The 14,832-nt window shown below is 60.9% G+C and overlaps 2 protein-coding genes across 3 annotated transcripts in view; one reads left to right on the top strand and one right to left on the bottom strand.

The window, feature by feature from the left end:
* Positions 1–6,460: 6,460 nt before the first annotated feature.
* NKX6-2 (NK6 homeobox 2) lies at positions 6,461–7,877 on the top strand. The gene is made up of 3 exons (XM_019728306.3): positions 6,461–7,017; positions 7,095–7,267; positions 7,466–7,877. The coding sequence occupies exons 1-3, from the start codon at positions 6,612–6,614 to the stop codon at positions 7,718–7,720; spliced, it is 834 nt and encodes a 277-aa protein (XP_019583865.2). The 5' UTR covers positions 6,461–6,611; the 3' UTR covers positions 7,721–7,877.
* A 1,424-nt stretch (positions 7,878–9,301) lies between these two features.
* Positions 9,302–14,832, bottom strand: part of INPP5A (inositol polyphosphate-5-phosphatase A) — a 168,943-nt gene continuing 163,412 nt past the window's right edge. The window contains exons 13-16 of one of the 2 annotated variants that reach the window (XM_019728303.2): positions 13,654–13,765; positions 11,701–11,769; positions 10,867–10,903; positions 9,302–10,727 (exon numbers count right to left, since the gene is read on the bottom strand). In XM_019728303.2, coding sequence (XP_019583862.1) covers positions 10,678–10,727; positions 10,867–10,903; positions 11,701–11,769; positions 13,654–13,765 — 268 coding nt within the window. In that variant the 3' untranslated portion in view covers positions 9,302–10,677. Of the gene's footprint in view, positions 10,728–10,815; positions 10,904–11,700; positions 11,770–13,653; positions 13,766–14,832 lie in introns of both variants that reach the window. The other variant, XM_019728304.2, reaches the window with a different exon arrangement.

Raw genomic sequence — 14,832 nt, forward strand, 5'->3', positions numbered from 1 at the left:
CTGCCGTATGGGTGGCAGCAATTGTGATGGCTTTCCTTAGATGGAGGGCTCCCTGCCTGGCTGCCCGGGATAGGGTGGGGGAGGGGGCCCTCGACTCTTGTCTGAAGCCTCACTGGGGTCCAGCCTCCCACACCGCAGTCCAGTGACCCTTTAAAATGCAAACTGGCTCTCGTCACAGACAGCTTCTCCCATGGAGGCTGAACCCCAACACCCAGGCTGGCCTCTGGGCCCCACCTCACCTTGCTGCTCCAGCTCTCTCCCAGCCCTGCTGTTCTGGGAAGCGGCACCCTCACCCCCAGTCACCCCTCATTGTGCCCTTGTCAGACTCAGTTATCAGTTGCTGTGCGGTCGGCCTCCCAGCCAGCAACCAGCATTGCACAAAGACCTGGGGACAGCTGGATAAAGCTCAAGCCAGAGGGCTCAGGCCAGGCCCACGGTGGGGCAGGCCCAGCCGCAAGGCCACAGACAGACCATCAGGAAGGGGCACCCAGGGGCCCGGGCAGGCGCTGGCCATGGCACAGCTCAAGCCTCACCTGCCAGAAGCTCCACACAGGGGCAGACCCGGCCTGGAGTGCAGCTAGGAGCTCTTCCGGAAGCCTCCACCTGGCCAGTGCTGCTCAGATCCCATCCTGGGAGCACAGCTGAAGGCGCCCTGACACAAATCTTTTACTGGGCGCTCAATTAGCGCGTTTGGCACACGGTCAGACCCCCGGGAGAGTGCTCATTACACGACCGCACATCTGGTACCCGCAAGGCCCTGGGGAATTAGCTGAGTGGTGATTTATGGCACCTCTCTTTGTCCTTTCCTGAAGGAGATGAGATTCTTGGGACCCAGGAGAGTGCTTCTGAGGCACCATGTGGCTGTCTCCCTGAAGGCTCTGGTCTCTGCAGTCCCGGCAGTGGGCCGCCACCTCCTGGGAGTCCCTCCTGATTTAGGTACCTGCTGTGTTTCCCCCCTCACCTGGCTCCCATGTCCACAAGGCACAGTGGGGGTGGGGAATTATTTCTAGCAGGGTCCTTCTCAGATGGGGGGGGAGTGATGGCCTCACTTTCTGGGTGTGCAGAAGGTTCGAGAACTCTCGCCCTGCCCAGTGTGGGTGTGGCTGCAGGGGACTGGTTACCACAGGTCTTCTCCCAGAAGCAGGAAAGCCCAACAAAATGGTACCTGCTAAGAAAAGCTCCCAAAGCAGGAAGGGCGGGCAGGCCTAGGGCAGTGTGGGGGTGCAGGCTGGGCACAGCCTTGGGCCTAACCAGATCCACAGAGGATGGTCTCTCCTTGAGCTCCAAGCTGCCTCTGCTGGGAAGTCATTCACTCAGCCTTCCATTCATTCCAACTCTGCCCAGTCTGGGGCCCCTAGGGGGTGGGTGCCTGTCCTGGACGGGAACCCTGCAGGATGCTGGGAGAGGAAGGAGGCGCCTGTGGGATATCCACATAGAGAGCTCGAGGTCCCGGCAACAGAGCTGCGGAGGTGGGGGTGGAGGGGCCTGAGGGAGGAAGACTAGATGTGGGTGCTGCCCCAGGGGTGGGGAGTCTGCCCAGCGCCGTCCCAAGGGCCGCCATCAGGCAGCGGAAAGCTGAGGCTGCTCTGAAGGGCAGCCAGGTGAGCCAAGGAGAGCTCAGGAGGACCCCTCTCAAGGAGCTGGGACACACGCCTGTGGGGCACCTCGCAGCAGCCACGTGGATCTGTCCCCCAAGCAGAGAATGACTCGAAGTCCTGGCGGTCCGCTGGAAAGGGGCAGCCGCACAGGACGCGTGCACCCTGCACACCGCATGTCCCAGCAGCCAGGGTGTGCGCTTGGCAGAGGCGGAAAGGCATCCTTTCACGAACCGGATCTCAGCGCCGACCGCTGCGATCCCCTTAGGAGAAGAGAGGTGGCGCCAGCAAAGTGATGGAAAGAACTCAGGCTGGGGAGGCAGGCTGTGTGGTGTAATTCTGTACACTCTCCTGTGGATGTTACATTTATCAAAATAAATAACCTTTAAAGAAATAAAGGAGCTGGAGCAGGGTGGCAGCTGGGGTGCGGGAGAGGGTCTGCAAGGTGGGCAATGCCTGGCCAGTTCAGAGATGCCAGAACGTTCACAGAGGATGGGCTGCAGAGAGGGCACCACCCTCCCTGCCATCCAGGTCCCACCTCCCTGGGCCCTGACTGCCCAGGCTGCTTCCTGCCCGGGCGGGGCGGGCAACTGGGGCTGCGAGGCATACCTGCCCACTCCACCGCTCCTTAGCACACCTTTCGGGCCACCCCCCACTTGCCGAGGCCCCGGTCTCCTAAGGCCTTTCGAAGTCTTCCTGGGGAAGATGCTCGGCTCACAGAGTCCCTTTGCCCCCCCCCCCCCCCCCCGCACACCCTTGATGACCTTTGACTCAGGGTTCCTGGAGGCCCTGATCCCCTACTCCAACCCTGACACCGGGCTCTGGAAAACCCTCTGAAGCGTGGGATGGGGGTACATGTTCATTTCTTTATTAAGCAGCATTTGTTCGGTTCCTGAGGCACCCCGAGACCTTGAGGTGCCTGCACCCGGATGCTGGCATGCCCGGTCAGAAAATGCATTTAAGAAGTGCTCTGAGCGGAAGAGCAGGGCGGGCGGAGGCTGAGTGTGAGGGTCCAGCCGTGACCCCAGGGGAGGAGGAAGTGAGCCAGGCAAAGATGCCAGGAAGTGGTCAGGGGCCGAAGGCCGGCGCCGCGATTGGGCCAGTGGGAGGGTCAGGGGGTGGTGAGGGATGCGCAGTGACCGCCTCTGCAAGGAGAGGCGCCCAGAGCGACAGCCGTGGGCAGGGGTCCAAGCAGCACTTGCCCCAGACGCCTTTGCTGGGGATGGGGTGGTACTTGCTCCAGCCCCGCCTCCTTCCGTAATTCCAGTCCCAGCTCATCCTCCGCCTCCTCCGCCGCCCCCTAGCGGCAGGCGCCCCCACCCCGCCCCCCACCGGTCTGGGCTCCCGCCCTGGGGGCTCCTCCAGCTTTAGGTCCTGGTGACCTCGCCTCCTCCCTTTCGTCTCTGAGCACCTCGGTCGAGAGCGCGAAGATGACAACTGGGTTACGTCAGCGGCCCACCGACGCCCGTATCTAACATGAATGTGGTTGCCTCCTCCAGCTCCCATAGGCTGAGAACTGCTCACAGGCGCGGGGTGACAGGCAGGGCCCCGCGCAGGGGGCCGCTCCAAGACCCCAGCCCAGAGTGGGCGTGGTCGGGGCGTCACAGGCATATACCTCCACTTCGGTGATAAGGTCTTTGCGAACTCGGTGCGGTTGCGCTTAGAACCCCAACTCCTTCGCCAGGAGCAAGCCCCTGCGACCCGGCCTGTCCCTCTCCCCCCACTCCCCCTTCCCCCGCCAGGCCGGGCTCTGACCTGCCCAGTGTTTGGACGCCTGCCGTCCTGGCCGGCCCTCCCAAAAGACACCGTCCCTGACCCCCCACCCCCGCCCCACGCCCTAAGGATCAATGGTCGCCTTCCCCTCCTGTAGGCACTCTTTCCATTTGTTTACTGTTTATTACCCAGCCCCTCCTGCACGTTCATGTGGCTCTCCCAGGGCACGCCTGACACCTAGCTGGCCCCTCGCCGGTGCCCAGTAAACAAATGTGGAATGAATAAAGGTCTCTGCCAACTAGGGCACTCTCCTTTTCTCGACGACGCTATTTGCTACGAAATGCAGCGCCTTCCTTGTTTGCGGGACGTTTTCTCCGAGACCAGGAGGTGGCATTCGCGAACCTCTCCACTGCGCCGAGGTCCATCTGGTGGAACAGCCCAGGGCGCTCCTTCCCCACTGGTGGCCACTGGACCTTCCCTGGAGGAGGGGTGTTCCTTTGATCCTACCAAGAGGGCGGCGCCTGGGGCCCGCAAGAAGAGGGGGTGCCGTGAAAGCCCGGGTAGCAGGCAGAGAGCGCTCAGGCTGCGGAGCGCGCAGAGGTGGTGGGCATGCCTTTATACCGGGACCGGGACGCTGGGTGGGGCTGGCGCCCCAGTGACGCGGCGTCCTGCAGGGTGGGTGAGCTCTCAGGGCTCCGGCTGGAGAACCCTCGGGCCCAGGGCAGGATAGGGGGCCTGGGGAGCGCACCGAGACACCTATAGCCAGAAGGGCGTGGAAAAGAGGCTGCCCTTAACCTGCACTCCTGGCGTCCCCAAATCAGCCGGGGTCCTCCAGAACCGCACCCCCGTCTCCCATCGCGCACCCCTGGCCCGGGTTCCCTGGAAAGCTGTGCACACTGCGGCCAGTAGAGACGGCAGTCCCACTCGCGACCCCAAGCGTTCCGGAGGCAGCCAGGGAGGGCTCAGCGACGCAGACAGGCCTGGGGTTCCTGGGGCGCAGGGAAGCTAGTTGGGGTCTCTTTTCTCAGCGCCGGGGTGTGCGAGGAGCCCAAAGCTAGGCTCCGGGAGCTGGGCGTCTCTCTTGCCTAGAGCCAAGGTGGCGGGGACCCTTCGGAAGGGAGCGCAACCTGTGTCGTCCCTCCCGGGCACGTCCCTGCTGGCCGGCCCGCAGAAAACCATCCGGCCTCCACAGCCCAGGGTGGGCTCGGAAGCGCAGAAGAGGGATAGGGAGCGGGAGCCGCCCTTGACCCGCTTCAGCCCCGCCTCTCCATCCTCTGGCCCCGCCCCTATGCCCTCAGCAACCCACCTCACCAAGCCCGAGCCTTGGCCACCCATGAGGCCGCCTCCGGCGAGTCCAGGGGACTCCAAAACCTGCGGGGCAGGGTCCTCCCTGCGGCTGGGCTCTGGGGCATACACGCGCTGTTGTTTCCTCCGAGAAAGTAGGGAGCGAGCGAGGCCGGGGAGGGTCTCGGGGTCGGCGGGCCCGGGGCGCGGGAACCCCGCGAGCGGCGCGCTGGGGCCGATTGCCTGCGGGCCAACAACGCCCGAATCCCACGAGTGCAGCTCGTGAGGAGGAAGCAGAGGGAGAGAAAACCCCATGCGCGGGCTGCACCGCACACGAAGCCGGGCCCAGCCTGGTGCAGGCACGCGAGGCAGGGGCGACCACCCCACGCCCGCCTAGGACGCGCGACCAGTGGCTTTCCGAGCCGCCACCTGGCCACCAAGCCCTGCCGCTGACTGCACAAAACGAAAATGGACCCCCGAGGGTCACGGTGCAAGCGGACACTGGGTCCCTGCACAGAACCGCGAGGGCAGCCTTGGTGCACGCCACCTAAACCCCGGAGGCCGGGGTGAAACGGGAAAGTCGTTGCGGACGGATAGTACGAGGGCCGAGAGAGGCTGGCCTGGCACACACCACCCCCTACCCTCTCCACGAAACGGCTGTTCTTTCGCGCGCGCTTTGGGGTCACAGCTACAAACGGGCAGCAATAGTAGTAATATCGGCCACTGATTAATTAATACATACGTGACACCGCCCAGCATTTACTCAGTACCGGCTTTCCGCCGCTGTTCAAAGCCCACGGCGATCTTGAACCCTACAGTAATTCTGCGGGGTGGGGGCTTTTTGTACCCAAAAGAGGACACGATGGGCCCCACCTGCCCGTCTAAAGACCAAACTTCTGCCCACTGCGCTTAACACGCGCACCCACGTAGAGGCCTTGGACACGGTGGGCCTCGGGTTTCTGAGCCTACGACGATCCGCGTTCTCCCCGATCCGGCTGTGCTCACAAGAGGGCCCTGGGCTCGGTGGCGGGGCCCGAGTCGAAGCTCGGGGCTTAGGTTGCCTCCTGGGAACCGAGCTGCGACTTCGTGACCGGGAAAGGCCCTCCCGGGAAGCCCGGACCGTCCTAGCGCTCGGACCCGGCAAAGGACAGTCCCGCAAGCTGAGAGGGAACGAGGAACCGGCCGGCAGCGCGCGCGAGTCCGCGGCCTAGCGTGTGGCCCCAGGAAAGGCCTCACCACCACGCCAGCTGTAAAAATCAGAGCAGATTCGCGAGGGCCAACTCTGGCCATTTGGCCCCTGGACTCTGAGGTCCGACTTCCTCCGTCCATTTGCGTCCCTGAGAGTGCTCCCGAAAATGTTTGCGGTCTACCCAACCTGAGTGCGGGGCGGCTGGAGAGCCGCGGGGTGGGGCGTTGGCCGTTCCCCACACGGGCACCGGCGGGTCCCCGCGTCCGCCCGCCCGCCCGCCTGGGCGCTTCACCAAATGGGGCACGGAGCGTGCCGAGTGTATCCTCAAATCTGCATTCTTTCAGGGGATAATATATGCTCTCGTATTTTTTCCTGATTTCCCATTAAAACCTTTGCCTAACTAAACTCCCATCCAACGGGATTTATTTCGTCCCAGGGGAGATAAATCGGGCAAATTTACAGCCCGGAAGGCACCTGCCGCGCTAATGGGCCCTTCATGGAGTGCACGGCCGGCGGGGGCGCGCGGCGGGCGGGGCGCTGGCCAATGGCCGGGCCGCGGGCGCCGGCAGCCAATCAGCGCGCGCGCCGCGCCGGGGCCCCGCGGTTATCAGCGCGTCCGGCCCGCGCGACACCGCTCCGACCGACCCCGGAGCCGTCGCCCGCGTTCGCCGTCCCGCGCCGCCGCCGCCGGCCCGGCCCAAGCCGCCCCGCGCGCGCCCGCCCTCCGGGGCCGTCGGCGCCCACCCGCGCCCCGCTGCAGCGGCGCCCGCCCGGGCCGCGCACGAACTTCCCGGGCCGGATGGGCGCCCGGGCCGGCGGCGGCGGCGCCCATGGACGCTAACCGCCCGGGCGCGTTCGTGCTGAGCAGCGCGCCGCTGGCCGCGCTGCACAACATGGCCGAGATGAAGACGTCGCTGTTCCCGTACGCGCTGCAAGGTCCGGCCGGCTTCAAGGCGCCCGCGCTGGGCGGCCTGGGCGCGCAGCTGCCGCTCGGCACCCCGCACGGCATCAGCGACATTCTGGGGCGGCCCGTGGGCGCGGCGGGGGGCGGCCTCCTGGGCGGCCTGCCACGTCTCAACGGGCTCGCCTCGTCGGCCGGCGTCTACTTCGGGCCCGCGGCCGCCGTGGCGCGCGGCTACCCCAAGCCGCTGGCCGAGCTGCCGGGGCGCCCGCCCATCTTCTGGCCTGGCGTGGTGCAGGGCTCACCCTGGAGGGACCCGCGCCTGGCCGGCCCGGGTGAGTAGCGCGCGCGGGAGTCGTCACGGGGCGGGGGCGCGGGGCCGTCGGCCGCACTCACCCGCCCTCTTCTGCAGCCCAGGCCGGCGGAGTCCTGGACAAGGACGGCAAGAAGAAGCACTCGCGGCCGACCTTCTCGGGCCAGCAGATCTTCGCCCTGGAGAAGACCTTCGAACAGACCAAATACCTGGCGGGCCCGGAGCGCGCGCGCCTCGCCTACTCCCTGGGCATGACCGAAAGCCAAGTCAAGGTGAGGCGGTGGGCCCGGGCGGCCTTTCGCGGGTCCCGCTGCGCCAGGCAAACCTGCCCGCCCGCGTCCTGCGAACGGTCCGCGAGCGGCCGCGTCCCCACCCGGGGAGGCAGGGCTGCCCTGCGGCCCCGGGTGCGGGGTGAGAACCGAGGAGCTGGTCCAGGGGAGGCGCCGCCTGATGTCACCCTCCACCCCCAGGTGTGGTTCCAGAACCGCCGGACCAAGTGGCGCAAGCGGCACGCGGCGGAGATGGCGTCGGCCAAGAAGAAGCAGGACTCGGACGCCGAGAAGCTGAAGGTGGGCGGCTCCGACGCCGAGGACGATGACGAGTACAACCGGCCCCTGGACCCCAACTCGGACGACGAGAAGATCACGCGGCTGCTCAAGAAGCACAAACCCTCGAACTTGGCGCTGGTCAGCCCGTGCGGCGGCGGCGCGGCGGACGCCTTGTGAGGCCGCGCGCAACGCCGGAGCGACCAGGGTTGGGGCGCGACCGGCGCCCCCCAGCCGGATGTGTATATATATTTTTACAGAATAAGTTATAAAGCGGCCCGGCGTGGGCTCGTCCTGGGCGAATCACTTTGTATCATCAATAAATTATTTAACACGTCCCGTCGGAGCTGCGGCTCCCGGCTGCACCGCGTATTTCTTCCTCTTGGAAAACCCGGGGCGCGGCGCCCTCCCTGTCCCCTCTCCGGGCCCACTTGTCGCCCGCGGGGCCCGCGCCTACGACCCGAGGGGCGCCTGGGTCCTGCGCGAGTCGGGCTCGGCGGCAGGCGCGGTGGAGCCCAGCCCCGGCTGCCAGCGCCTCGGTGAGGACGCTGCCAGGGGACAGCGATGGCCCGGCGCGCGGAAGGGCGGCCTCGGCGCAGGGAGAGCCGCGAGGAGCTGGGACGGAGCGGGGCGCCGGCAGGTGAGACGCGCGTTCGCAGGTCCGTCCTCCCCTCCCCGGGTCTGCGGGGCTCGAGTTGTGCTGGCTCCGAGGGCGGAGGTTTGGGACGGATTTAAACACAGTTTAAACACAGTTGGGGGCCTGGAAGGGCAGGTGACCCGCACTCCCCGCTCCCTCCGAGCCTGCGGAGGAGCGTTTTGCTCGGATACTAACGCTTTAGCCGTAGCAGCTGAGTATTTGGAAGTAACGAGCTGACCTCACATCAGGTGAAACAAGTTGGGTTTTCAGTTCGTCTGCGCCATGGTCCTTTGGCTACCATTTTATAGATTTTTCAGCAGTAGAAAGCTGTTTAATTCAAACTGGGACTACGAAGAGAAATCCAAGACTCTGCCCGCGGGGACAGTACAGTCCCCTCAGCGCGGCCCTGGCGCCCTTTGTGAAGTCAGCGGGACTGGGCCCCAGCCCGGCACAACCCCGGGAAGCCCTCCTCGCTGCCGGCGCCCCGCGGGTTCCAAGGGTTGGTCGTAACCACCACCCTGACTTCGGTCTGGTTAACAAAAGACCATCCTCTGAGCCAGACGCTCTGTGGCCCAGGCTCCGCGTGTTGCATCTTAATGGGCATAAGTGTTGTTTTAATTAAAAAAAATACAAATGATTATATTATTACAAGATTTCTCTTGGCACGTGGTTCTGAAAATGTTAAAGAGAAACATAAAAGGCTGTTTTTTTTGTTTTTCTGCCACATGGCTGTCCCATCAATTTATTAAAAAACAGACATTCCTTCTGAACCACTGGCTGGTTTTCAAAGGAGCAATATTAAAATTTGTTATCTCTGTGAGGGGCTCTTCTCAGCCGAGCTGAGAGCAGAAGGGTGTGCAGCTTTAAAGTTTTGAGGGAAACAGCACATTTACATAATCTCATTTCAAAATGCTGAGGGGTAAATCCCATCACTGCCATCGCAGTAAAACAGCCAAAAGATTATTTTTCTGCTCTCAGCTAATGGCTCAGGCTTGTGATAGAATGAAATTCTGGGATTTGGAATGAGCTTGATCTGAAAGGGGCTACAAAGGGGCAGAGTCCTGCTCCTCAGCCTCTCAAAGGGGATGGGACACAGGAAGCAAGAGAAACAAAGCGAAGCCGACTGTTTTCACCATGATCAATTTTATTGCTTAGGAACTGGAGCGGTCATTTCTAAAGGCCTCCACAGTGACCAACAGCTGGAACTCCGTTAACCAGAATCGGCGTGTGGCCGGTGGGCAGAGCAGAGTGACGGCAGCACTGACCCAGAGCCCGATCGGCTTGTCAAGCGGACACCAAATGACTCGCACTGGTAGTGATCTGTGTAAGAACGAGCATGTACCTGCAGCCTCGCCCCGCCCAGGGATTCTGTAGTGTTCTGAAGCAAATCAATAAAACAGACGCTTGTGTTTCACCCACAGGCTTTGCCGTCACCTCGTAGTGCTGTGCTCAGTGCTTGAAAACGTTTGCAGCCAGGTTATTACACGGGGCGTTTACAGCTGAGCAACCCAGGAAATTTACAGTTGTTCCTCTGAATGTTTTATATACAGCCCATGTTAACAGCGGTTTCTACTGGAAGCAGACTAGGCTACGTGTACTTCTCCCATAGTATTATTGTTTTATGTAGAATACTTGGCACCGTAGAACAGTAACAAAAGACAGACAAAACGGTTTACAAAATTGGTAAAAGGTACACCCAAGCTAGCTATAACTTCACATTGAATTCTTAATATTACACCGGAGGCAGGGGTGTGGCAAGCTGCTAGTGCAGTGGGCGTGCTCCAGTCGGCGTGCCCCAGTCGGCGTGCCCATGATGCCCGGGGGCAGGCCATGTCACCTGTGTCGTGGATCTGCGTGCAACGTCCTGACTCCAATTTTACCTACTGATATGACACTCTTGAGCACTCATACTGGAAAGTAGATTTAGCATAAGTTTTGGTAAGATTTATAAATTATTTTAAAAAGTATATATTTATATATATTTATATATAAAAATGGAAAGCAGCTGCAGTGTGATTCAAAAGCCATGTAACATGGCAGTAGAGTAAATAACACGGAAGGGGGGGCCATCGGGAGTGAGTCGAGGGGCCCCCCCAGCGTCCTACCAGTGACCACACTGCCTGAGTCAGCCCAGAGCCCCCGCCGTCTCCCTGCCCTGGGCACACCTCCAGCTGGCAGAGGGGACGTTTGACACCTGTGGGGAAGCTCTTCCACGCTGACGATGATTAAAATTGAAAACTGTGAATGTAAAATACAGAGTCTCTTTGCTGTCTATTAGAGTTTTGGCAACAGGACTGTGACTTATTAAAAAAAAACCCAATATTTCTACTTAATGTCACATGAACAGACAAGACGGTGAGGTATGTGACGCTCCTCCGGAAGGTCCAGAGGCTGAAGCGAAGTGTGGGGCCGGCCGTCTAGCGGGTGGCGCTCGGCGGGTTTCTCGATGCAGCTGTTGAGTGTGGACTTCAAGAGACGGCCACTTCCATCCGCTGCGCGGCTACAGGCAGGGCTCGCGCGGGGTCCTCTCATGTCGCTGGCACCTCTTCCCTGCCGTGGAATCAGTGGTTTGTTAAAGGGACAAACACACCGGGAAAAGCTCAGGAAAGGTCAACTCGAGGGAAGGAGTCATATTTACCACCACGTCACTGCACGACACAACACTTGGGCACATGTGTGTGACCTTTACCTGCCCCGGGCGCCATACGGAAGGCCAGGAACACGGGCTGCAGCGGGAGAAGAGGGGGCGTCAGAACCAGGCAGGGAGCCACCGACCACGTCAGCAAAGGGCGCGTCCCCTGGGCACTGAGCCTGCGTCATGTGGAATGGCCGGGCTGTGCCACCAGAGGCCCCGGCAAAGTGCCTTTGTGTTTTTAAAGAGATAGTACTTCCAGGCAAAAACTCACGTGAAAACAGACTTAAAGACTGAATACACCCCCGCTAATGGGACAGAGTGCCCATCCTCTGGCCTGTTCCCACCGGCCAGCAGTGTGGGAGCTGGGTCTTAGGATGGTACACCCAGTGGTTGGGCCCATCGGACTTTAAAGCGGGAATCCATACGTCCCCGATTTGGTGGGGGGTCGCCACCTGTCGCCCAGCACAGCCCCTCAGTGAGGATGGCTGGGGACAGAGCCTTGCACAAAGTTAGCCCCATCCCAAGGTGTGGTGTTTCTCCCTGACGCACTGGTCGGGAACACCCATTCACACTGCACTGCTGACAGCGTGCTCGGCATAAGGGCCATGAAATATTTCAAATGCACACTTGAGAAATGGCCTACAGAGAGAATCAGGTGTAGACAGTATTTTTTACAAATAGTAAAATTGTGTACTTTATTCCATTGTGACCAGTCATTTCTGCTTTCTCTACCTACCCATCTACCTCCCGGTATTTTACGAAAATCCAATGAAAACAGACAAGTTGGCCTCTTCTGTGAAGCCAGAATGCGCAGGCAGAGGAGCCAGCCCCGCCCCCGCCTGCCCCCCCCTCCCCCGCCCTGCCCCCGGCCACCTCCAGGTACATCACCTTGTGGTCTCCCATGCAGACATTGGGGCCGATGTGGTCGTAGGTGACAACCTTGTCCTCGCTCTCCGACTGGGAAAAGCAAACAGAAGGAAAGTGTGGGAGGCAGGAATGGTTTCCTCAGGGAGCAGAGAGGTGACAGTGCCTGCGAGTGAGCCACACGCCACCCACCCTAGGATGGAGCGCGCTGGCAGGTGGGCAGAGGTCCTGGCAGCACCTCCGGGCCTGGGCCCCAGGCTCTCCTGGCCCAGAGGGCTCCTGCCTCTGGAAGGGTGGCGACGTGGGCGAGTCAGGGTGACAGCCCCCGCGCTCTCTTCTGGCAGGCTCCCTGGACTTCTGGGGAGGCAAGGCGCCCCACGCTCATTACAGTGAGTGGAAGCATGAAGTTTCTTTTCACGTTTGCCCCGGAGCTGCAGGTGCATCCAGCCCAGTCCCTCATTTACACTCGTGTGTGACACGGGCTCTATGCACCCACAACTCTGTTCAAACGAGGACAGACACCACTGAAGCCGCAGCGCCAGCGGACTGTGCGCCTGCTGCCTGCGCCTGGCTGACGCCTTTATTGGGGGTGCGATGGTCCACCGCCTGTTCCTGGCAGTCAGTCGGCTCTGATGGGGCTGGAAGTTTACATCCGCAGCTGAAGCGTCTGAGACCATAAAGTTAAAACTGAATTATCTTTAATGCAGTAGGAAGCTTAAGGTCAGATTTACTTTCCAGCGTGGTCGCCTGCCAGGAGGTGTAAAAACATAACCTCTGCACCGCGTGTGTGAGCGCAACGCCGCCCGGAAGTGGGGACATTCATCAAATGCCACGTGGTAATTTACAAAGGCAGCATAAAATTGTGTATTTGCAACTGCATAATCTCGAGACAAACAAATGGCTGCGGGCGCACACCTGGCTGAGCGTTCATCACCGCGCCTCCAGGCAGCACCGCGGGCAGCCACCTCCGTCGCCGTCCTCGGGCGGGGAAGCAGACGGGACATGATGACAAGGAAACCGAGCGTGGCATGATGGATGATGCTGCCAAAGCTGCTTGGCGAATCCGTGGCCTGTAACGCCCGCCTGGCACCTCCCAGGGGAGGGCCTGTGGGGACTTCTGCCCAGGAAGGGACACACGGCTCGGCTCTGTCCTCATCATGTCTGCACTATCAAATCTCGGTTCCCCAAACCGGAGAAAATGTGAATGAATGCAGACGTCTAAAGCACTCTCTCTTACTGAGCTGCCTAGAGCCCTGGATGCGGCGTGGAGACAACGGGGGCTGGCCAGCCTTCTCACGGGGGGTAAGGCCCAGGGTCTGCACAGGACCCTTCGGTGCAGCCCAGAGGGCTGTGAGGGGAGCGACTGGAGCCTAAAGCAGACTCAGCTGAGGTCTGAGGATGGCCTGGGCTGGGGGGTCACCAGGGCCTCCCACCTCCTCCGTCCTGCCGCCCACATCTCACGCAGAGGCCATCTGCTGCTTCATTTGAACCAGTGCGTTTCATTACTATGTTTCCTCATTATCATATTAGTGGGGTTGATAAAACCAATTCAGATATTGGTTCTTTTGAAAACACTCTTTCTGTGTTAAAATGTGGGACTTGAAAAACCCTGGAAATTCAAGAGGCTACAGGAAACCTGAAAATTTCCCGACATTGGAACACTCTGCCCATTCCTTTGCGAGTCACAGAGCCCAGATGTGAACCTGGCTGTTTGCAGCTTAAGAAAGTAGCCAGATACCACACTGTGCAGCTCAAGGACAGAATGACCCACCGATGTGTGAAGCCCATGACCGTTCAGACACGTTCTAAGTTCACACAGACACTGGCTCGTCCGCAGCCCCTTTAAGCCTGAGCCCCAAAGTGAGGGCTCATCCTGGGGTCAACAGAGACATGGATGCCAGCCCAGCGGCCTCCCCAACTGGCCCTGGCACTCTGGGTCTCCCCTGCTCGGCCGGTGCTAGGCGGCCTGCCACTTACCCTCAGAATCAGCTCCTTGGCGGACGGGGACATGAGGACGCGGTCACACCAGGCCGGGCAGCGGGTGTTCATGTACTGCTTCCCCTGGCTCGAGTCCTCGCTATACGGGTAGCTGGGGAGACAGGACCCAGGCCGGTCATCGCTGCCCGGTGCCCACCTCCCCCTGACCCTCCTCCACATCCCAAGGGGAGGGCTGTGTGGGTTCCTTTCCTGCCCATTAGGACGGCCAGTGCTGTCCTGGGAAAGAAAACTCATACAGAAGTTTCTAGAATGTAAAGGCAAACTCATAATTATTTTAAAAGAATAGGATCATCTATTAAAGTTTGGTTTTATTTTTGGACACAGACTAAAATACAATGAAAACCTGCACAGGAAAAAAACAGTGTCCGGACCTCACCTGCCCCCGTGACGCAGCCGTGCCCAGCTCAGTGGGGTCTCCTTCCCCATCTGCACCCCAGGGAGTCAACCTGGGACTTTGTTGAGGGGCTGCACCCCAGACGGCTCATGTGCCTCCCAGAGGGAGCCCGGGGACAGCTGGGGCCTAACCTGGCCACATACCCTCGTCCCCGTAAGCTGCTCCCACCTCAGTTCTCATCTCAGGACGTGTCCAGAAGCCCACGCCATGGCCTGAGGTCATCGTGGTGGCAGAGTGTGAGACCATCCCTGCCCTGGCCACAGGCCCACCTCTTCCAGCCCACTGACCTGCTAGGCCACAGGAAGAGGCCTGGGGGCTTCCTGAGCAATGGAGCCACCAGCCAAGAGCTGATCGGCAAGTGACTCAAACGTGGGTGAGAGCAGGTGGGGGTGCCACCAGCCCCAGGCCTGCTCTGTGACCACCAGTGGAGCATATCAGCATGGTCCCACGGACCTGCTGGCTATGCCTCAGTACCGGCACTTGTGCACAGTGTCTTGTGGCCACCTGTCCGAGGACCCTCATGCTCGTCCCCCTGCAGGCAGCTTCCTCCTGTTTCTGGAACTCACCAGACAGCCCTGCCTCTGGGCTCTGCATTGCCCAGCGGGCCTGCCCATCATCCATGTAAAACTGCTGATCCCGCCAGTGGTCCGTCTGATAGCGCTTGTACTGAAGTCACAGTAAATGAACTTAACCTAGAATGACCCGGCTTTGGGGAGAACCTAAGCTGTGCTCAGTGTGTCCCCAACGTGGTGTGTCCCCACATG

The sequence above is a fragment of the Rhinolophus sinicus genome, chromosome 15 (assembly GCF_057876585.1).
Source record: "Rhinolophus sinicus isolate RSI-liver-muscle chromosome 15, RSI-T2T, whole genome shotgun sequence".
Lineage (NCBI taxonomy): Eukaryota > Metazoa > Chordata > Mammalia > Chiroptera > Rhinolophidae > Rhinolophus > Rhinolophus sinicus.